The sequence below is a fragment of the Sphaerodactylus townsendi genome, linkage group LG11 (genome assembly GCF_021028975.2).
Source record: "Sphaerodactylus townsendi isolate TG3544 linkage group LG11, MPM_Stown_v2.3, whole genome shotgun sequence".
NCBI lineage: Eukaryota > Metazoa > Chordata > Lepidosauria > Squamata > Sphaerodactylidae > Sphaerodactylus > Sphaerodactylus townsendi.
Genome location: NC_059435.1, coordinates 33,330,567 through 33,353,556, shown reverse-complemented (window position 1 = coordinate 33,353,556; position 22,990 = coordinate 33,330,567). Strand labels below are relative to the sequence as shown.

Here is a 22,990-nt window from a genome sequence, read left to right as displayed (position 1 = left end):
ATTGTGGAGAGGAGAGGCGGGGAAAACATAAGAGAATGTTTCCTCAATAGGCTTGCGCATGTATTGATGTCAAAGATAGTTGCACTGATAGGTGCGAGTGGCTTGGAGGGAGTTTTAAATAAATGGTTTCTTATGCTTGCACTGGTCTGTTTCTGGTGCTTCTAACTAGGCACAAAGGCATACTTATTGCTTGCATCCCCTGGACCAAGGCAATGCTGTAGACTGCATGTGAAAAGTCACCATCGACTCACGGCAAGTAAAAAGGGCAGGTGGTTTGCATTGTCTTCCTCTGCAGAGTTTTCTCTGGAGGTCTCCCTTCCAAGTACCAACCTTGTTTAGCTTCTGAGATCTGACCAGACTGGGATTCACAATGATGTCTTCCATCCTGCTGCAGACTAAGTGGAGGGAAAATACCAGCTACAACTCTACTTTCCTCTTCTAGACAGAGGGCTTAGATAATGGGCTTAGATGAAGAAGTAGCTCTGCTTAGGATAGCACTGTAGATTTCTTTAGAGGGTTTCCAACTCTGGGTTGTGAAAATCTTGGAGATTGGGAGTGGCGCCTGGGAGAATGGGGCTTGGGAGGGGAGGGATCTCAGCAGGGTACAATGCCATAGAATTCACCCTCCAAAGCAGACTTTTTCTTCTGCCGAACTGATCTCCTTAATTCTGGGAGACCTCCAGGCCTCAGATGGAGGTTGGCAACTCTACATGGATATATGGATACAGCAACAAGAGAAGGATGTCTAACACAGAATCTACAAAAAAGTTTTTGTCCAGTGGGGAGGGTGAAAGCATCCTTGAAGTATGCGTATGGCAATTTTTGTTAGGAAAATAGCATGGAATGGAGAGGTTTTTAAAGGCCTGTATCCAGTGGTGGGATTCAAATAATTTAACAACTGGTTCCAGTTGAGCAAGGAGGCAGCAGCAGCTGGTGGGCCCACCCCCCCTCGCTCAACCTCCATCAGTGGTGATGGAATGTTGAGGTGGGAGGCGGCAGCAGCCGGTGGGCCCACCCATGACTTGCCGCTGGCTGCTGCGCTACCCCCCCACTCAACTTCCATCAACATTGATAGAGGTTGAGGCAGGAGATGGCAGCCCTCTGGCCTACCACTCCCAGCACTTCCCAGCTCGTCAAGTCTCCTCCCCACCAGAGGAAAGCCCTCTGCTCCACCCACCCCCAGAGCTGCTCAGCTCTCCTCCCTGCCCTGGGCTCCAAGGCGCTAAAAGCCCCATCGCTTCCCCCAGGGAAGGAGGACTGAGGGGGCTTTTCACAACTGGTCTGCCCGAACCAGCTGAATCCCATCACTGCCTGTATCCACCCTGGTCTCCCCCTTAAAGTTGCATCCCTTGCACTACATCCCTTGCACTACATCCCTTGCACTACAAAAGAAAAAGATTAGTTAAAAGGGTCGCAGAACTTCCCATGAAACCCCAGATTTAACTACTAACTGCTAAGTGTTCAGCTACACAGGTTGTTGGAGGTCAGCAATTCAAATGCCATATTAATCAGAATGACATTTTCTAAGTCTGTTGAAGTTAATGGCCTTAGAAGGATGTAACTCTTCTTAGGATAGCACTGTAGATTTCTTTAAAAAGGAGCCATGATGGAAGGCTATTTGTATCAAGGCGTTGGTACTGGGATTCAGAGAGAGGGAATAACTTAACTTCCCTTCTGCACCACTTTCAAGATAGCCCTCCCCCACAATTAATTCCAGTCTGAAAAAAGGGACAGGAAGCCTTATTAACTTACTTCCTCACGGCTATTAAAAAAAATTAATGATGACTGGCAATCCAGTTTTATCTCTCCAGCATATCATAGTTGAGCACAAAGGAAAGAAGGCAACATTCATGCATCAGTGTCAAAGCAAAAGGCAGATGGTTCTATCAGGTGCACCTTCATTTGTTCTCCTGCATGCCTGGCACTGAGTTGATATCCCTAAACATGGTGTGATGCTCAATTACATTTTATTTATATATTATTTATACTTACAATGTCAAGTTTCATGCTTGTCAAATTCCTCCCTCTTCTCGCCTGGCTTGCAAAATGGTGACTCTTACACATTATGGAGTACACAGGTTGGGTTCAGGATCCCAACCTTATGTAACAGAAAAGAGTTGTGGGTACTCCTCAGTTACTGCATGCATGCTCCCCAGTTCAGACTGTAAATGTGGTGTGCATGGACAAAGGGCTTTAACTTTCTGCTGCACCATTTCCCTAAACAGAAAAGGGCTTAAGAGGTCACTAAATGACAGAGGCGTATCAAGGAAAAATGTAGCCCAGTGTAAACCCTGAGTTTTTCACCATCACCACCCTGGATGTGCGGCTGCCCTCCCCCACCATGACCAAATAGTACTCTCCCCCTGCCCGCCCGACTGATTTAGATTGGGAAAATGGTATGGGGGGGAAGGCTAAAACTTCTTCACATACACCACACACATGGGAACAACTCACATCTGACTGTTATACAGAACACAGGGTGATGGCCGGGTAGGGTTGGAGATTCGGACAGTCCAAATCTGGATTTTTACCGAATCTGCACTGATTCGGACGGATTCGGACGAGCAGGGTCCGAATCTGAGCTGTCCGAATCCTATCAGATCTGAATCCATGGGATTTGGATCACCAGCTGAATTGCGGGTTTTTTGTGTTTTTTCACGTTTCGGCTTGCAGGGGGCGCATTTTTAAACATATCGGCACCAAAATTTCAGGGTATCAGAAAGAGACTGTCCTGATGATACCCCCCAAGTTTGGTGCAGTTTGGTTTAGAGGGGCCAAAGTTTTGGACCCCCAAAAGAGGTGCCCCTATCCCCCATTCTTTCCAATGGGAACGAAAGAGATGAGGGCTACCCTTTTGAGGGTCCATAACTTTGGCCCCCATGAACCAAACTGCACCAAACTTGGAGGGTATCATCAGGACAGTCTCCTGAAGTTACTCAGAAATTTTGGTACTGATACATCTACAAATGTGCCCTCTGCAGGCACCCCCAGAAATTTGCACAAGATTCTTTGTTCTGCAGTGACTTAGCTGCATTGCTGTCAAGGGGGAATTTCTGATAGAGGGCTGTGGAGTGCATATTTCTCATGGTAAACCCACAAAACTTTCAGGGTATCTTCAGGAGTGTCTCTAGATGACACCATCCAGGTTTGGGGAACTTTGCTTCAGGGGGCAGTGGGAGATGGGCCCTACCGCTTTTTTCGGATGCATACAGATAGAATTAAATCCCCCTGGAAGCAAAGTTCCCCAAACCTGGATGGTGTCATCCAGAAACTCTCCTGGGAAGATAACCCTGAAAGTTTGTGACCATACCTTCAGAAATGTGCACCTCACAGCCCTCTACCAGAAATTCCCCATTGACAGCAATACAGCTAAGTCACTGCAGAACAAAGAATCTTGAGCAAATTTCTGGGGGTGCCTGCAGGGGATGCATTTTGAGATGTATCGCCACCAAATTATCTGGGTATCATCAGGTGACTTTCCTGATGATGCCCAACAAGTTTGGTGCAGTTTGGTTCAGGTATGGACCCTCAAAGGGGTGGAATCTATCCCCCCCATTGTTTCCAATGGGAGCTGATAGGGGATGGCGACTACACCTTTGAGAGTCCATAACTTTGGCTCCCCTGAACCAAACTGCACCAAACTTTGGGGGTATCATCAGGACAGTCCCCTAATGATACCCTGAAATTTTGGTACCACTAGCTTTAAAAATGCTGGTTTGCGTGTTTCACCGCTCACTCACTCCAGCAGGCTTCATGTGCAGGAGCGGTGAAACATGCAAACCGGAATTTTTAAAGCTAGTGGCACCAAATTTCAGGGTATCATCAGGAGACTGTCCTGATGACACCCCCCAAGTTTGGTGCAGTTTGGTTCAGAGGGGCCAAAGTTATGGACCCTCAAAGGGGGCCCCCTATCCTCCATTGTTTCCAATGGGAGCTAAGGAGATGGTGGCTACCATTTTGAGGGTCCATAAATTTGGCCCCCCTAAACCAAACTGCAGCAAACTTGGGGGTGTCATCAGGACAGTCTCCTGATGATATCCTGATATTTTGGTACTGATATGTCTAAAAATGTGCCCCTGCAGGCACCCCCAAAAATTTGCCCAAGATTCTTTTTTCTGCAGTGACTTCTGTATTACTGTCAATGGGGAATTTCTGGGTGGAGGGCTGTGGGGTGCTGACATTTCTATCAAAGGTACCAGTCACAAAACATTTAGGGTATCTTTCAGGAGAGTCTCTGGATGACAATTCATCCAGGTTTTGAAGAACTTTGCTTATGTGGGGCAGTGGAGATGGCCCCTACCCATAACATTGAACTCCTTGAAGCAACGGTCACCAAACCTGGATGGGGTCATGAAGAGACTCTCCTGAAGACACCCTGAAAGTTTTGTGGGTTTACCATGAGAAATGTGCACTCTACAGCCCTCCCACAGAAATTTCCCATTGGCTGCAATTGAGCCAGCCAGCCACTACAGAGCACAGAATCTGGGAAATTTCTTTGGGTGACTGTGAGGGGCGCAGTTTTAGAGCTACTGTCACCAAAATTTCAGGGTATCATACAAGTACTGTCCTTATGATACTCCCCAAGTTTGGTGAAGTTTGGTTCTGGGGGTCCAAAGTTATGGACGCTCAAAAGTGTAGCCCCCATCTTCTGTTAGCTTCCATTGGAAACAATGGGGGATGGGGCACCCCTTTTGAGGGTCAATAGCTTTGCCCCCCCTGAACCAAACTTCACCAAACTTGGGGAGAGTCATCAGGACAGTCTCTGGATGAAATCCTGAAAGTTTAGTGCTGCTAGCTTTAAAATTGCACCCCCTGCAGGCCAAAATGTGTAAAAACACCAAAAAATATAATAAAACAGACCCGAATTTTTTGAATTTTACTGAATTTTCAGGCATATCCGAATCGGCTATGATTCGGATTCGGGCAGTCAAATCATTTTATACCCCAAAATACCCAAATCCGAATTTTACCGAATTTTTTTAGCATTGACCAACCCTATGGCCGGGTTGTTCTAGTGGGAGACTTCCCTGCCACCGCTTGGCAAGCTAGCAGTGGGAGAAATAATGCAAAAATTACTGTTGTGTCGACAGTGTTGTCATTTATGAGATGAACTTGGAAATGATGTCATGGATGTTCTGTGGTTAATTTTTCTTCCTATCTTCAGTTTGGCAGGGTTGTTCCTGCTAACATTTCATTTAAAAAAACTCTGCCAGATCAGAAATGTGCTTCCTTTTGAAGCTTGAGTAAATTAAAATAATAAAATACATTAAGTGATTTGAAATTAGTATGAAGCAACAAATCTAGTTGCTAACTGTCGACCACCAATCCACATATTGGTTTAGCCCATGGTATTTTGGCATCTGAGTCCCTTCCCTGTAAGTACAGACAAGTATTCTGTTTGTTATCCGCTAATATCAGGTCTATTACATGAAGTAACTGTGTGGCTCTATCTTGTGACAGAATACAGGTACAAATTTCTAACTTCTAATAATGGAGAAGTTATTTTTAGTATCAAGATTTTATAACACATTCTTTATGTTTTAGATTGAATTATCATGGAATTGCATGGAATGTACAGACCCTAATTACAAATCTACTGATTCTCTTTCATTTTTGCACATTTTTAAACGAATACAAGATTTCTGGGAAAAGGTACTAATGCTATGCACCAACACATTTTTTTTTGTTCATAGCCTGACACTTGTAAGAGGAAAAAAAACTGGTTTGAAAGTGCATTGGAAGAAGGCATCAAGTTGGTCACCTGTTCTTCTGAGAAAAGGATCGAAATGTGCTACTTATCAAAAAAAGGTATATCTGGATTTTAATTTATCTTTATATGTTGTGTTGGATCCAACGAGCTTTTCAGCTGGTGTCTGACTTCCTAGAGTGGCTATACTGGGGTTTTGACTGGGATAAGGAGTGGAATTGTGTTAGTCTGAGTGAAAGTGGCTGGATCCAGCCCATTGTCTTACATTGTTTTACATGCAACTGTTAATTAGTTTATTTGTCATTTTAGCCTTCTAGTGTGTGTGGCAGATCCTTATTATAATATAATTATTGCAAAATGGTTAGTCCTAAGCACTGTGTCCTAAACCATGTTAATGTAACCCTAACTCTAACTCCCTGCTGCAACTTTCTGTGTCCCTTGTAGTCCTGGTTGGGAGTGGGGATGTTACTGGAAACAGTATGGGGTGTCTTTTGGAAGTCTGCAGGAGAGGGGGAATTGAGAGAGATGTCACACAAACAAAGTGAGCCTTAGGATCAAACAAAATGCCTTAAATGTTTAAGTAGTGATGGACTAGGATCTGAAAAAACCCGGTTCCATCCTTACTCTGGCATGGAAGCTTGCTAAGTGACCTTGGGCAGTCGCACATATTGTACCTCAGCCTAATGTAGTTCACACGGTTGTTGTGAGGTTGATATGGAGAGGAAGAGAATGTTGTCAGTCACATTGCAGCCCCATTGGGGAGGAAAATAGAAATTAAGTAAATAAAAATGATCTGACTAGTTGGCTCAGAGTAATTTGGTTACTTAGCAGAGTAATTTGGTTACTCCCCTACAACAAATACAATCTTTAATGAAATGTGAGACTTATATGTTTAAGTGCTTGACAAGAAGGCCCATTAATGTCAACTATACACATGTTTCCACAACCTTGTGTGCATATTCACAATGGGTTTCTGGACCTTTTTGATAGTTACTTCCTCTTTGAGCAACTTCCTGCTCAAAGCAGAATAAAGACTGAACAGATTGCTCCCACAGCCTTCCATGCCTGACTTGTAAGCATGTTTTCGGTCAGTGTCTACATTCATGATGCCCAAACATCATGAAGTTTACAGTTTGGAGAAGGTGGGGGTGGTGATACTGTGGTATTGTGCAAACTCCACATAGCAAATAAAGTCACCATAGAAGATTGTATATGTTTTTGTGAGGGAATGGGGTAGAATCTTATCTAATTAGTTACATCTGTACAGAAAGGTAATATATTATAAAATGATGAAACCTATATTCGAGTTTGATATTGTTGCTGCAACTTTATATAGCATAGAACATATCAAAAAACTTTTAAATATATAAATAATAGTTTCTCATATATTGCTTCAACTGATTTCATGATGCTTGCTTAATAGACACAGTTAAGAACAAAGAAGATGAAACTGATATAATATCATGCAGCAAAACAGTAAGATATATGCTTACAATTTTACACTCTTATATGTACTCTTACAGTGTATTATTTTATAATTTTATTTATATTTTGTTAGAACTCAAAGCTGGCATTTTGCTAAGCAGTATCTGAAAAAACCCATCAGTATTCAGCAACACTTTAGTGGACCAAAGGACTGAATTTCCTTTGCAATTATTTCAGATATGTCAGAGGTGTAGCTAAGGAAAATGGAGCCTGGGACAAAATCTGAGTTTTGCATCATTGAAAGTGATGCTATTTTTGAAGGGGGGAAATCCACCCTGAAACAGCATCACTATTAATGTTGTTTAAACCAGAGAGCCCAGATTCTCCTTTTAAATCCACCTTAAAGGGAGACTCTGGGCTCCCTAGTTTAAAAAACATTGAAAGTGGTGCTGTTTCAGGGTAGATTCCCAGCATCATTTTCAATGTTGGTTCTTGTGGGTTTTCTGGGCTGCATGGCTGTGGTCTTGTAGATCTTGTTCCTAAGGTTTCTAATGTTTTACCTGCATCTGTGGCTAGTATCTTCAGAGGTATATCGCGGAGAGAAGTCTGTTATACACTTTGTCCAGCTTTCTCTAAATATTTTCAGTCATCAATTGTTCCCAAAATTGTAACAAAAAATAAATTAAATAAAAATAAATAAAAATAATAGCTTTGTGTAGGGTTAAGGCAAGGGCAGGGACTCAGGCTTGCCTTAGTGTTACGTTGAGTTCTAGGGTGCAGTCCGAGAATAGGGCTATGGTCTGTCTCAGGTTTCGGATTTTTATAACAATTTTGAGAACTATGACTGAAAAAATTAAATAAAAATAAAAGTTAAGGTTAGGGTTAGGGTTCAGCCAAGAGCAAGGGGGTCAGGCTCCCAAAATTGTAACAAAAACTCAAAACCTAAAACTGACCATCGCCCTATTCTCGGACTATGCCCTAGAACTCAATGTAACACTAAGGCAAGCCTGAGCCCCTTCCCCTACCTTCACCCTAACTTATTATTTTTATTTAATTTACTCAGTCATAAATTGTTCCCAAAATTATAACAAAGACCCAGCGCCCTAGAACTCAACGTAACACTAGGGCAATTCTGAGCCCCTGTTAGGGTTAAGGTTAGGGTTCAGGCATAGGCAACAGATAAGGCAAAACCCCAAACCTGATACTGACCATAGCCCTAATCTCAGATTGCGCCCTAGAACTCAACGTAACACTAAGGCAGGCCCGAGCCCCTGCTCTTGTCTTAACCCTAACCCTAACTTATTTTTTATTTAATTTATTCAGTCATAAATTGTTCCCAAATTATAATAAAAAAGCAAAACCTGAAACTGACCATAGCCCTATTCTTCAACTGCGCCTTAGAACCCAACGTAAAACTAATTCAAGCCTGGTTAGGGTTAAGGCAAGAGCAGGGGCTCAGGCTTGTCTTAGTGATACGTTGAGTTCTAGGGCGCAGTCCGACAAGAGGGCTACGGTCTGTCTCAGGTTTCGGGGTTTTATAACAATTTGGGGAACAATTTATGACTGAAAAAATTAAATAAAAGTAAAAGTTAGGGTTAGGGTTCAGGCAAGGGCAAGGGTTAAGGCAAAACCCCCAAACCTGAAATTTCCCATAGCCCTATTCTCGGACTGCGCCCTAGAAATCAATGTAATGCTAAGGCAAGCCCGAGCCCCTGCTCTTGCCTTAACACTAACCTCAACTTATTGTTTTTATTTAATTTATTCAGTCATAAATTGTTCCCAAATAGTAACAAAAACCCAAAACCTGAAACTGACCATTGTCCTAATCTCAGAGTACGCCCTAGAAATCAACATAACACTAAGGCAAGCCCGATCCCTGCTCTTGCCTTAACCCTAACCCTAACTTATTATTCAGTCATAAATTGTTCCCAAAATTGTAACAAAAAATAAATTAAATACATTTGAGGGTGAATGTCAGGGGAGCGATGTTTAAGTTAACAGTACCAAAATTTTAGGCTATCTTCAGCAGACTCTCCTGATGAAGCCACCCAGTTTTAGTGAAGTTTGATTTAGGGGGTCCAAAGTTATGGACACTCAAAAGGGTAGCCCCATCTACCATTAGCTCTCAATGGAAACAATGGGGATGGGGGCACCCCATTTGGGGGTTTATAACTTTGGACCCCCTGAACCAAACTTCTCCAAACTTGGCTGGTATTATAAGGTGTGTCACCTGACAATCGCCTGAAATTTTGGTGCCAATAGCCTAAAAACTGCGCCCTCTCTGGCTGACAATGTAAAAACAGTAAAAATACCCCCCGAAAATCGAAATGAGCCCAAATTTTTTTGCGGCCCCAATGTTGGGTGCCCTGGTCATTTTCCCCCGGATGTCCCTATTGTATCTACGCCTCTGAGATATGTATCAGAAAAGATTACTATGACATTTCTTTTGTAACAAACTGGGTCTCAGACCATTTTTTCACATTATATGAGAAGGGTGTTAATGTTTCTGAAAACATGCAAGAAACACTCATTCAGGAGTTTAAGTAAATTTTGGCATCCAAAAACATGTTGTTGTTTTATTTCTAGGCATGCAAATTTTACAAAAAAGTCTTGGCCAGAGGCGTAGCAAGGGGGGAAAGCACCCGGTGCACTGGTGCGTCCTCTGCCCTGTCCTGCCCCAAAACGCCCGCCGCCCCGGAATGCCCTCGGAATGCCCCCACCATGTCCACACAGGAGTGCATGCCCGGTTTATCGCCCCCTTACCCCCTTGGACTACGCCTCTGGGCTTGGCTCATCTGCAGGACAGACAAAGGGATTTTCACTATAATATGTAAAGTTATTGTTTCCCTACTTGTTTGAACCCACAACTTACTTAGTAGAGCAGTTTTGTGTATATATGTGTGGGGTGCTTATATATATTGTAATGACCAAGAATTTACTTGGAGGATCAGACCATGATCATTGCAATCCAGTGATCGTCTTCCTAGAGTTAATTCTGGACTGCGAAACGATACATAAGATCTCTTACGTGGATAAGGTCCACCACCATTTTGATTTCTCTCAGATCACAGTTTTGCAAGTCAGCTTCCTGCCTTACCTTCTACCTTCAGTTTCAGCAGCTATTTCTAACCTGTGTTGATGTCACCAACATCAATTGTCACATTTTACTGGACAAATTATGTAAACTTTCTTTGAGATGTCAGTAGCTTACTTTTGAGATCCATATCATTAATTCATATTTACATTTCTCTTATTTTTAAGCCATTACTTTGTATATAAAGCTTACTCATAGTTTTAAGTGAACAGTATAGGGAGGGAGGTTAAGAATCTGAATAAAGAGATAAATATAGAATCCCACTTGGGAATGAAACAACAGAATAACTAATCATTTTACCATGGTAACACTTGTTGACATTATGCAAATTGGTAGACAGTATATATCTCAGAGGTATCTTAACCAAGATTCATGATTTTATCTTGTGCAGTAATCTTAAGATTTTGAGACTCTGATAATGATCAGGATAGCTACTGTATTTGTGAACTTGGAGAACATTTTCATTGCTACAGAAAGAGTTTAAATTGAGTGGTAGTAAACCCTCACTCTCTCTCTCTCTCTCTCTCTCTCTCTCTCTCTCTCTCTCTCTCTCTCTCTCTCTCTCTCTCTGTCAAAGGTTGCAGCTAGGGAGGCTCTACATAGTGATTCCTAATAAACAATATGGCTAGAAAGTGTGTGGGTAATTAATGATATGAACACCAATCCTTTTTATGAATGTGAGCTCATGCGCAGATTACTGAATATCATATTACGAATATATAATTTATGTCATTGTTGTTATTTGTTTCTTAGATGAAAGCTTTGACAAAAACTTGTAATAAGAAAAGTAGCTCCAGAGTTGGAAGAAAGAGAAAGTAAGTTTAAGTTTAAGAGTTAAGAAGCAGTATTTAATAGTTTTGAAACATCTGTTAGCATTATGATTATTGTGATCCTCATGATATTACAGGAAGAGTTTCTTCTCTGATTATGGACATAAGCCTTTGCTTTTGACAGGTGTCTTCTGAAGACAAAGTATTTGTACATACCCCAACTTATTTCTTGCATGATGAAGCTACACATATCTTACATCAGTGGTCTTACATTCTATTTTCAGCATGTCCATTTAGGGACATTTCTTTTCTTCATGGAGATTTCCCGTTAAGCTGCGGTGCAGTCTTCAGATTCTATAAATGTTTTACTTGCAAGTTCTGATCAAACACTGGGCCAGGTACACACATGTGAATTATGTGGCAAACTTAAGGGAGGGTTTGGAAGGAAACCAGAAGCTCCATCTGATCACAAGAAGATGGTTGTTGGAAGGGGGATTGGACCACTCAAACTGGACATCAAGATAGATTGGGCTGGTATGATTTCAGGGGCTTTGCCACTAAACTCTACAGACACATGTGTCTATGTACAAAGCTTGGGAACTATAGATGTAAACATTGCTGTACACAGGGACCATATGCAAGAATTCTCCTTGCTGTGGGAATAAGAGGGCTTTTCACGTTTGTTCCCTGAGCAAAAATGGAAAGACAGAGGAGGTTTTACCTCAGAAACAGGTTGCAAAAGCAAAATGATGTTAACTGTGAGTTAGGAATTTATTACATAGTTAGAATCTAAAGAACAAGATGAGAAGAGCAAAATCAGAGACCATTTCTGTATTTTGTTGCATGCAAGAATATGAAAAATTGGGTTGCCTCAGTATTTAAGAAAAAACTAATGAAGCAAAGTAAAGTTTACAGAGAGCAGTAGTATATGGCATCATTCTGTTTTAGCAAACTTATATAGTTTACATAATCTGGTCTAAGTAAAATATTTCTTTTTTGCATTCATGGATGCAAAGTCATCAATAACCTTTAAGGTTCAAAAGGTGGAGTGCCATGTCTTAAAGAGTTATTCTGTCCAAAGAGGGGTGCCAGGCCCATGAATAGTTTTTATTTTTATTTTATTTTATTTATTTATTATGCTTGTATACCGCCCTCTCCCAGAGGGTGGTATAAAATCAATGGATAACCAGAATTAATTAAATAAATAGTTATGGCTCTATACATATTAAACCAAACCCCATTAAAACACAGCGTTCTAGTACTGAACACAACAGATGGCAACCCACTACTAAATCCCCTGCGGGGAGGGACGGCAGGATCCACCAATGTTATAAAAGGAGGAGGCCATCAGTGGCTGGCCTCCCCAAAGGCCCAGTGGAACAGCTCAGTCTTGCAGGCCCTGCAGAACTCATTAAGATCCCGCAGGGCCCTGACAGCTGGAGGGAGAGCATTCCACCAGGCAGGGGCCAGAGCTGTAAAGACTCAGGCCCAGGTGGAGGCCAGCCACATCACTGAGGGGCCAGGGATCACCAACAGATTGGCCTCTGTTGAACGCAGAGGCCGATTCGGGACATATGGGGCAAGATGGTCCCGCAGGCACGAAGGTCCCAGGCCACGCAAGGCCTTAAAGGTTAACATCAGCACCTTGAAAATGATTTGGAATTCGACCGATAACCAGTGCAGATGGCGTAACACAGGTAAGGTGTGGTCTCTGGTGGCACCCCTTGTGAGCAAACGAGCCCCTGCATTCTGGACCAGTTTTAATTTCCAAATCAGACACAAGGGAAGGCCCACGTAGAGCGAGTTGCAATAGTCTAGCCTGGAGGTGACCGTTGCATGGATCACAGTGGCCAGGCCTGCTTGGGAGTGGCCAGGTCTGCTTGGGAGAGGAAGGGGGCCAGCTGCCGGGCCTGACGAAGATGGAAAAATGCAACCCGGGTTACATGGGCCACCTGGGTCTCATTGAAAGAGACGAATCCAGGTGGACTCCCAGGCTGCGAATGGAAGAGGCCGGCGCCAACGTAGCCCCCTCCCACACCAGCAGCTGAAAACCCCCGACCTCCCCTTCACGCCCCACCCAGAGGATCTCCATCTTCGCTGGATTCAGTTTTAACCTGCTCTGCTGCAACCAACCAGCAACCACCTCCAAACAATGCTGGAGAGCTGCAGGGGCGGCGACCACTCCCCTCTCCATCAACAAAATGAGCTGGGTGTCATCAGCATATTGATGGCACGTCAGCCCAAAGCTCCATACCAACTGAGGAAGGGGTCGCATATAGATGTTGAATAATAGTGGGGACAACAGCGCTCCTTGAGGCACTCCGCACTGAAGCGGGCACTTCCGGGAGGCTTGGTCCCCACACCACACTTGCTGACTCCGGTCCCAGAGAAACGAGGCAATCTACTGAAGGATGGTGCCCCGCACCCTGGAAGTGTTCCATCTGAGAGCCGCCGCCATATTCCCTCTGGGCCATGCCCGATTTTTCTTGCCAAGTAGAAAAGTCTCATGAGCACGGAGGGGGGATCCCTGCCACTCACCCCAAACACCCTCTGGGGGTCTCTGGCGTTGAGCAAGAGCACCCCGTCCCAGCCCTCTCACCGCTGGTGGGACACTGTTGCTTATCCAGCCTTTCTTTGTTTATCCAGCCTCTTGCTTTGTTCATCTAACTTTTAACCTGCTGCTTCTTTTACTGTGATTGCTGTGTGATGACCTTTTCATAAGAATGCATGTGCTGACTTTCAGGCATCGTATATTGGTTGGGTGTTGTGCCTGATGAACTTGAATATGTTTTGAGATGCTGCTGTTGTGAAATGTGACCATTAATTGGGAAGCACCATCAATTCCTTTGTTCTATTTGTGGAGCATGGGTGTCATGTTGGCACGATGAAGATGCAGTGCAACCTGGCTGAACACTGCAGGTTTTTTTTCCTTGGAGTTGTGCATCCCCAGTGCCTGTTCAAAAGGCAAGATTTGCATGATTCATGTATTTGAGAAAACTATGTCTTTAATGCATCTTCCATCCTGCTTCCCACACAATTGATTTTAATCTTAAGGATAGAAAGGAAATGTTTTACTCTGATGGGAGTCCTGAAGGGATTAAGACAAAATTCAAGCTTCATTAAGCATATTTAATAATATGCATAGTCTGAATTTCATTTTATAAGTTCAGCACTATTCTAAATGATTTAGTATGCATGATAATCTTTTAACGTGGCTGTATACAGCATCCTATTTTGTTCTTTGGTTTAAGCAGATAATTAATTTCTCATGCAATGTATGGCCCCATCCAAAGGTGGGGGGGGGGATCCACCTGTGGAAATGGCATGCAGCTGCCCTGGCGGATTAGCCCTTCCTGAGGCACTTGCCCAGTGGAGGGGCAAAACAGCCAGTGCAACTCTCCCCAGTGCTGGGATGTGGCACTGGACATGGTGCCAGTGTCCCTGTACCCTGCCACCGCTGGCATAGCAGAGGCAATCCGGGGGCATAGCAAAGGTAGGAGCAGACTTTAGTTGGCTCCCTCCTGGTTGTTCTCCCTTTTGTGCTGGCTTACAGGACGGCTGACTTACGCAAGTCTAATCGGTTCAGTAGGGGCTTCCTGGCGGTAGGAAGGCTTTTCGTCTTTTAAGCTTCCCCACATTTCCAAGAAACCTCCAGGGGAGTGGCTGGGTGCTGCCACATTAGTTTGAATGGGGCTGCCCAACTTCAAACCATCGAAATGGATTATTAGTGGATCCAATATTGTTGTGAAGGAATGTGCTGTCAAATCAGACAACCTGGCACCCACATGGGATTTTCAAGGCAAGAGATGTTCAGAGTTGGTTTGCCATTGCCTACATCTGGCTAACAACTCTGGGTTTCCCATCCAGATACTACCCAGCACCAACCCAAGATTTGATGAGGTCAGGCCATCCTGGGCCAACCAGGAAAGAACAGACTCAATATAGGGTTATGAAATCTGTGAAAAAAATGTGCAATCCTAAGCAGAGTTACTTCAGTGTATTTAGAAAGCTTCAATTTTGCCTAGGATAGCACTGGAAGTGTAGCCTGCCATCACAGAAGATTTAACTCAGTGCAGTAATAAATAAATTGTTCCTTTTGTCATGTCTTCAGATTGTTTACCAAAGGGACAATAAGAGGATATAATTTATTAATAAATTATCAAGTGATTTGAGATAAGTTATGCCTACAAGTACTTGCAGAACATATTCTAACAGGAACTTTTAACGAACTTTTCTTTTTTAAAGCTAGAAATGCAAAAGATAGCTTGTTTGGTATATAAATACAGTCTTTAAATATCTGAATATTCCTGATCAGTGATACTTCAACTTTTTCTATTGTTTTAGGGAAAAAGTAATGTGTCCCTTGGAGATTGCAGAATCAGAAGATATTATGTCAGCAGAAAATCTAGGTATTCAGAGGTAGTTGGCCATTACCTGCCTCTGCATGGCAGAGAGAGTTCTGAAAGAACTGTGACTGGCCCGAGGCCACCTAACTGTACATGTAGACTGTAATTATTAACCTATTCCAATAATGCATGAATGGGTGGTCAGAATGTACTTCTTATATATATTACATTCTATAGCCATGAAAAATTACATCATGTAGAATTTTTGATGACACTTTATATTCAAGAGCACTTTTTTCCTATTGAAAAGTGTTACTCATAAAAGCAGCCACTTAGCTTGCATGTTGGTTGCTGTGATTTTCCCTTTCTCTTCAAACGAACAGTTGTTATTGTTAAGCATTTTAAAAAGTAGTCTTACAAAGTGTTTACTTACTACAATGTCAGCCATCTTCACAATAGCAGCAAGCATCTTCTGTAAATTAAATGTTTCCTGCTGCCCTATTTCCTTCTAAAACACAGTAGGAGGAACATTAGTTAGCATTACAGCTGGGGAAAGTAGCTGCTGACTACATTTATTAAAGTTCAGTGTATAGTCTTAACTTATTCATTCTGTCAATTCAGGTGTTATATCTAGCAATAAAAGATCCAATCCAACTTCATTAGAAAGCTGTAAGGAATTTGTCACTGGTTTCAGCAGGATCTGAGTTGAGATACAAAGTCAGGAAAACAGATTATGGGAAAAGACTTAATGAATATTTGTAACTGTGTCTTTTAAATGAGATTTTTTAAAAAACTTTCAATATGCAGAAAGGGATACAGCCCCTGGATAGCCTGGGGTTCGCAAATGGTGGGGAAAATCTGGACCCGTTTTGGTTTGCCTTCTTAGTTGATTTTTAACTGAAAATATCTTGATTGATAGATTGTTTATGCCAGAAGAGGGATTGTGGGGTCACAAAGTGGTATGACCTTGCTGGTTCTACTACATTTCTAAGCATAATTTATTATGAAACCTTTTTGATCAAGATAAGTTCCTGGGATCCTAGTGCTTAGTGATATTAGTTGTATCTGGCAGCTCAGTTCCAGAAGATGGTGCAGGGGGACAGTTGCTCAGCTCCATGGCATTTGTGTGGTAGAGTCCCTCAAGGTTATGTTGCATTGTCCCCCATAATATTTAATTTCTGCATGAGCCTGCAAGAAAAGGTCGTTTAGAAGTCATATGGTGCCAGCATTATGCTGATAATACCCAACCCTGTTTCTCTTTGTCATCAGAGTGAGTGGGTTCCTTGAACTAGTAGAAGCTTAGACCTGATAAGCCTGAGTGTTGTATATCAACAGTATAGCTAACCAGTGATGAAGGAATCAACCAGTTTTGGACAGGGTTACCTTCTACCCTGAAGGATTAGATTCATAATTTGGGGTACTTTAGCTCTTTGCCAACATATGGAATTTCCTAGGTCTGTTGCATGTGGTGACTTTAATCATGCTAGCTATGGACTTCCCATAAGAAGTGAGATTTGGATATGATTATCCATACCCTGGTTGTATCTAGGTTGGATTATTGTATTGGGTTGTTCATGGTGGTGCCTTTGAAAAGATTTGGAAATATCTAATGGTATAGATTGCAGAGCAAGTCTTCTTACTGGTGTGAATGGTGGAAACTACCATTTTTAAGGAATATTGTTGGCTCACAGCTCTTTTTCAGATGCTTCCCTTTAAATCCTTAAGCATGCTGTGACCAAGTGACTTAAAGGATCACCTATTTCAGTGTGAAACTGCTGCCAGTTGAGCTAAGTGTCAGGGGCCCTACCTTGAAGGAATGTGGCTGGCAAGCAACTACAGACAAAGCCTTGGCAATGGTGACATTTCAGTGGCAGAATGCCCTCACTGCAGTAACTCACCTGGTGCCTAGTCTGTTCAGTTTTAGGAATATTTTTCTGACTATTGTTTGTAATTGTAATGCTGTGTGCTGAATTGTTTTACCATGTTTTTTCTTGCTGGTTGCAATTTTACTGCCCTTGTTTAGAAATATTACACTGAACTGTTTTTATGGCAGCTTTTATCCCACTTTTTAACTCTGCTACACTGCTGCTTATGATTTTATCAGTTTCAGTCACTGTAAGTTTTTCATTCCATTTTTCCCCTACTTGCATTTTTGGAGATGACAACTAATAAGTATTCCAAATGCACAAATAAATAAAAACACAGCAGAAGAGAACAGTTTCTTTCCTTCTAAATTGGAGGTTGTAATTGATAAGCAGATTTTAAAAGGAAACTATTCCTGTACTGAGAAGATTGTGAAGTGATCTTCATGCGTTTCAGTCTGGCTATAGAGTTTGTTTATTACATCATCATCAAAAAGAATACTTAGTCTATAATCCTTAACACATAGTTCAATAGATCCCAAACAATATCTCGACATGGGTCCACATAATCAATTAACAGTGTGACTGCTGTTGAATGGGTTAACACATAAGGTCCAGCTTAACAAACAATAATGCATGCCTTTTAAATGAAAGTGGCACGCCTTAACTAGACAAGATACCCCATGTATCTGAAGAACTGGTGTTTCCTTACTTCTGGTTTTCAGTACCAGGACTGAGCCTTTTTGGTTGGACTAATGAAGTTTCCTTTGTTTGATGTTTAGAGTTTCTTTTAACTTTAGAAATAAAAGTTTTTTTAAAAAAAATTAGTATGAAATACTCATATACCATAAGGTCAATAAATAGTACTAAGTGTTGATAGTTCCATATTTGTAACCCTAATTTCAGTCTTGTTTTCATTTTATATAAAACTGTTTAACATAAGATTATTATGAATTTAAGTTGGATATCAGGGCAGTTATTTAATCCCAGCAACATCCACAGGACTGTAAGTGAGATATGTTATCAACATAATCCTATGCCAGAGTTACTACAGTCTTGGCCAACTGATTTGAAATGACCTGAGAAACTGTGTAAAAGGTTGTGCTGCCCATCTCTCAAACATTGGAAGAGTAGGTGCAAACAGTGCTCTTAGCAAAAGCCAGTCAAGCTCTGCTACACTTAGGCTGTTTCTGCACAGGCCAAAAAAGCCGGTAAAAGGACAGTAAAAACAGTGTTATAGGCGGAGACTTTGCACGGCCGTCGCTGTAGAAACGACACTTCAGCGATGCAGCAATGCTTCAGCGGGGCTCACAATGGTTTATTCGAAAATTGCTCACTGCATGTGTCTTTTCAACAACAGCACTCTGCAGTTAGCGTGTGCAAAGCGCCCGCTAGAAATTGGTGCTGCAGAGCCTGCCCCCCACAATGGCGGCCCACAATGGCCAATCCTGGCGCCAAACGCCCCTGACGTCTATCTGGGGGAAAAAAGAACACCGTTTGCAAAGCGCAGTTGTGTGAGGCACCGGGGTTCAATTGATGCATTACCTGTCAATGGAGCACCCACCCATGCGAACGCTCTGTTGCTGCAGTGTTGCCAATAACACCAATGGTACAATGCTGTAATTGGCTATGCAGAAACGGCCTTACTGAGATCAACTGTTGTATTCTGCTGTATAGCCTTAATGTCATAGGAAATACTTCTCTTTTTGTTTTTAGAGCCCTTAACGACTGCTCTTCCCCTTACGCCTGTGGCCCAGGCAATTGATCGAGCAATAAATAACATTGCATTAATATATAATGTATATTTGAACTGAATTTTTAATACTGTTGTTTTATTAGTTATTTCCGAGACAGAAATTATACTAAAAGATTTGGACCAAATTCTTGAGCAGGTTGCAGCCTCCTCCAAGCCGGCTTTTGAATCATTTGTGGATAGAGAAGATAATAATGCGAAGGAAGAGGTATACATAATTCATAGTTCCTCTGCTAGTGATTAGAAAAGACATTTTAGAAGAATTTGTATTTTTGGCTAAGAAACACAATTTGAAATATTTACTACCCTTACAATGCATTTACAAAAAGGGCATTCTTATACTGAATTGTAGTATTGTTTTTAGAAGTAAATTGTTCAGAGCATCTGTCCTTCATTGAGTTTAAATGCATGTATCTAATGAGGGAACTTTTTAAATTAATATTTATCACTCTAATCCCAAACCAGGAGAGCTGTATCCACTGATAACTTTATTATTTTTTGTCTTGCACATATCTGCATATGAACAGGCAGAACAGAGACCATTTTAGTGCTGCACTGCCAAGCAGAGCTCTATATTATGTGGATTTTCTATATAATTGTTGTATTACACTGCTTCCGTCCTCTTTATAAAGTGGACCTGATGCAGTCTCTCAAACCAAAATGCCTCGCATGGTTGCCATTGTAAGGATGAATGGGAGGATAGCAGAATGATATGAAAAACTGCTTTCAGTCCCAACCGAGGAAAAATCAGGATATAAATTTTAATAAAACAAGCAGCATCATACTTTGTTTCCCCTGGCTGACCAGATCACAGCACTGGCATTTTCCACCTGTCCTGTAACCATGACACTACTATATTCCATAGATTCACTGTGGCTTCATTACATGGATTTTCCCCGTGTAATATGTAGTTAGCCCCTAAGCAAGTTTAATAAATGTGTAAAAAGATGTGTAGCATTTTATCTGTTTGGGGACAGTTCACAATTCCAAAGCTTCTTCATACAATGAACTGAAGCTGTCTACAGGAATGTATAGAAAATATGATATAATGATTTATGAACCTGACCCAGTGGCTGTTACAAAAATAGGAATGTGACAGCCTTTTAGTAGGTCTGTGGCTATTTTATCACTTATTCATTACATTTTCATACTGCTTACCAGCATGGCTCCTGATTCAATCTCTCTTGCTGTTCACTTGGGCCAAAGAAGATTACCATAATTTTAATTGTCTATTAGTTTGAATGTATAACAGTCCATCCATTATTTATTATTATTTATTGAATTTGATGATGATATTCCTCTTTCACATTCTTGAAGCTTTCAACCCAAACCTATCCCCATAGTAGTTTGTTTATTTATTTCCCACCTATCACCTGTCCCTGGGCTGGGTACACTCATAAAAACACAATACAAAAATATAATTATATAAAACCATCCTAAAAACTTAATTGATGCTTTCTCTTCATCTCCATCTCCCAACATAGCACCCTCTCTTAAAAAACAACTACCCACTCAGCCCACATAAAGCCCACCTCAACAAAATACAGGGTTTGGGTTAGGACTAGGACTAAAACCAGGAGAACTGATACAAATCCCCCACCAAAAAAAAGGAGGAGTATAAGGAATGAGTAAAGGCTTTCATCTAGAAGGGGCCAGCTGTATGCCTGAGTGGTCATAGCCAAGCGCCTAAACTCCTGCAGTGTCAGAGTCTGGTGGACCCCTGTGGGGGAGAGCATTCCAAAGTGCTGAGGCCACTGCAGAGAAGGCCCTCTGGGTGGCCCCTTCCTCCACATCTCAGATGGGGCCAGCAGGAGGGGCCCCCACTGATCTTAGTACCCAGACAGGTCTTTACGGGTGGAGGTGTTACCTCAGATATGTAGGGTCTAGGCTGTGTGGGGCTTTGTCGATCAGTGCCAGTGGGCCCAGTAACGAACAGGGAGCCAATGCAGTTCCCTCAGGAACTGGAGTTATATGATGACATCCTGAGATATCTACTAGCAACCAAGCTACTGTGTTCTGCACCAGCTCCAGTCTTCAAGGCAGCCCCATGTAGTGCACATTACAATAGTCTAACCGGGATGGTTCCACCACATGGATGACTGTGGTCAGGTCACCCTGGTGGATCAGGTGAACCAGCTAGAGAACTTGGTAGGTCCTCCTCGCCACTCCACCACATGGGATTCCAGTGACAGTGATGGATCAAGGTTAACCTCCAGGTCCTATCTTTCTGGGAGAAAACCACCCGATCCAGTATCAGGCACCTCTTAATCTCTTGAGCCTTTAGACTAGGAACTCTTGTCAGGATTTGCTCTTATTTAGCCCATGAAAGCCTCCAGGCAGTCAGCCCCCTCTCTATTCAAAACAGGTCAGCTGGAAGGCTACTTGTGGATGCAATGACACTGGAGAAGTGTATCCTGTTTGCTGCCACTATTGGCATCTGGTAGGCCTAATAATGGGCTATTGCTGATGTCCAGTCAGATTTGCCACAGGATTTCCTCCATCTATGCTCTAGTTGTTGCTAGAACTAGTTGCTAGAAGCCTTCCTGTTTCATCACCCTCAGTTCCTTTGAATTCCATGGGTCTCTCTGGGCACTAGTGGCTGGTCAAGGGTGCCTTAGGAGTGATCATATCTACAGCTCTCCTTCCCTCACCATTACAAAGCAACACTAGGATTGAGACAGGAGCTCCAAACATGCTAGCTGGAAAATCCCCCAGACCCTATTGTTATGCTCCAGATCATCTTCCTGCTAGGGCGGACCATAACAGGTCCTTCACCCTGATGGCTGTGGGGTGAGATCTTCAGTCCAAAAGTCCATGATAAAGGATACACTTTGCAATCTCCCACCAATGGATTATCCCCTAGCTTATCTGTACTAAAAACCTATGTGTCAGGCATTGCACATATTGAGACAGCCCCACGGTTATCATGGTAGCCATGAAGTTGCCTTGTAGACTGTGTAGCAAAATAAGATTTCATGCATTTTATTGGTCAGCTACTCTAAAAGATAGCATGCAACATATTTATTATTTATTTATACATCTTACAGTAGCTCAGCATATTTTTAAAATTAAGTGTATCGGTGATTCCATCGTTCTCTTCCCATATATTTTACATATAGATCATTTTGAAGTTGATTGATCCTAAAGGTAATAATAATAAAAAACTATCATCTCAGTCCAGCAGTAGCTGTATGCATGTACTGTTAAGCAAGAAGTAATAGGTTTGCATAGGAATGTATGTTAACTGGGGCGCAGAGTAATATTGTGCATACGATATGCATGTCCAGATGAACATATGTGCCTATACTGGCCCTGCAGGTATAATCCTGCTTCTGGTTATAGATTTCTATTACTAGAGTGGGGCAAAATTATGTTTTAATATAACCATACAATGAATATTTTTCCCCCCAGGTAGCTAACTGCTGTATGGAGTTTACTGAAAAAGGGCCAATGGAAATCAATACCCAAGAGGACTGTATTATAATTGATGGGAAAGCTTTCAAGGCTGGAGAGTGCATTGAGAGCATAACAGACAGGTTTAAGGAAATAGATTCTTTAATGGCTGAATTCCAAGACAGCTTGTAGCGCTGATAAGAGAGAACCTGTTATACAATTTACAGCTTTAGAGTGCATCCTTTTTCATATATAGCAAGAGATCCTTAACAGTGGTATGACAATATAGTTGTTTCAAAGCTAGATCCTTTTTAACAGTTTGCTTTGTTTGGTCAAATATATTGATAAAACAGATATCAACTCTACAGCCTACATTAGTAGAAGTTAATAGGAAAGTCATTTATTTATGGAGATTTTTTTTCCTTTGAGCTAGTTTTTTCCTGCCTTTAAGCAAATTGCTCCATCTCTGAAAATCAGATTGCAAAAGAACAATCAAACTTGGATGTAGAAATTTAAGAAGTGCTAAAACTCTCCAACTAGATGATTTGTTTCTGGTTTTCAGAAAGAGCTTTCCTACACTTTTTAATATTTTGTAATATTTCTTGTGTTCATATATTTTTATATATATATAATAAAGAAT

The 22,990-nt window shown here is 41.9% G+C and overlaps 1 protein-coding gene across 1 annotated transcript in view; it reads left to right on the top strand.

Annotated features, from left to right (window-relative positions):
* The window catches only part of ZCWPW2 (zinc finger CW-type and PWWP domain containing 2), a 34,391-nt gene extending 11,849 nt beyond the window's left edge, over positions 1 to 22,542 (top strand). The window contains exons 3-8 of the mRNA XM_048510681.1: positions 5,694 to 5,808; positions 7,131 to 7,183; positions 10,980 to 11,041; positions 15,341 to 15,405; positions 19,044 to 19,165; positions 22,369 to 22,542. Coding sequence (XP_048366638.1) covers positions 5,694 to 5,808; positions 7,131 to 7,183; positions 10,980 to 11,041; positions 15,341 to 15,405; positions 19,044 to 19,165; positions 22,369 to 22,542 — 591 coding nt within the window. The remainder of the gene's footprint in view (positions 1 to 5,693; positions 5,809 to 7,130; positions 7,184 to 10,979; positions 11,042 to 15,340; positions 15,406 to 19,043; positions 19,166 to 22,368) is intronic.
* The last annotated feature ends 448 nt before the right edge of the window (positions 22,543 to 22,990 follow it).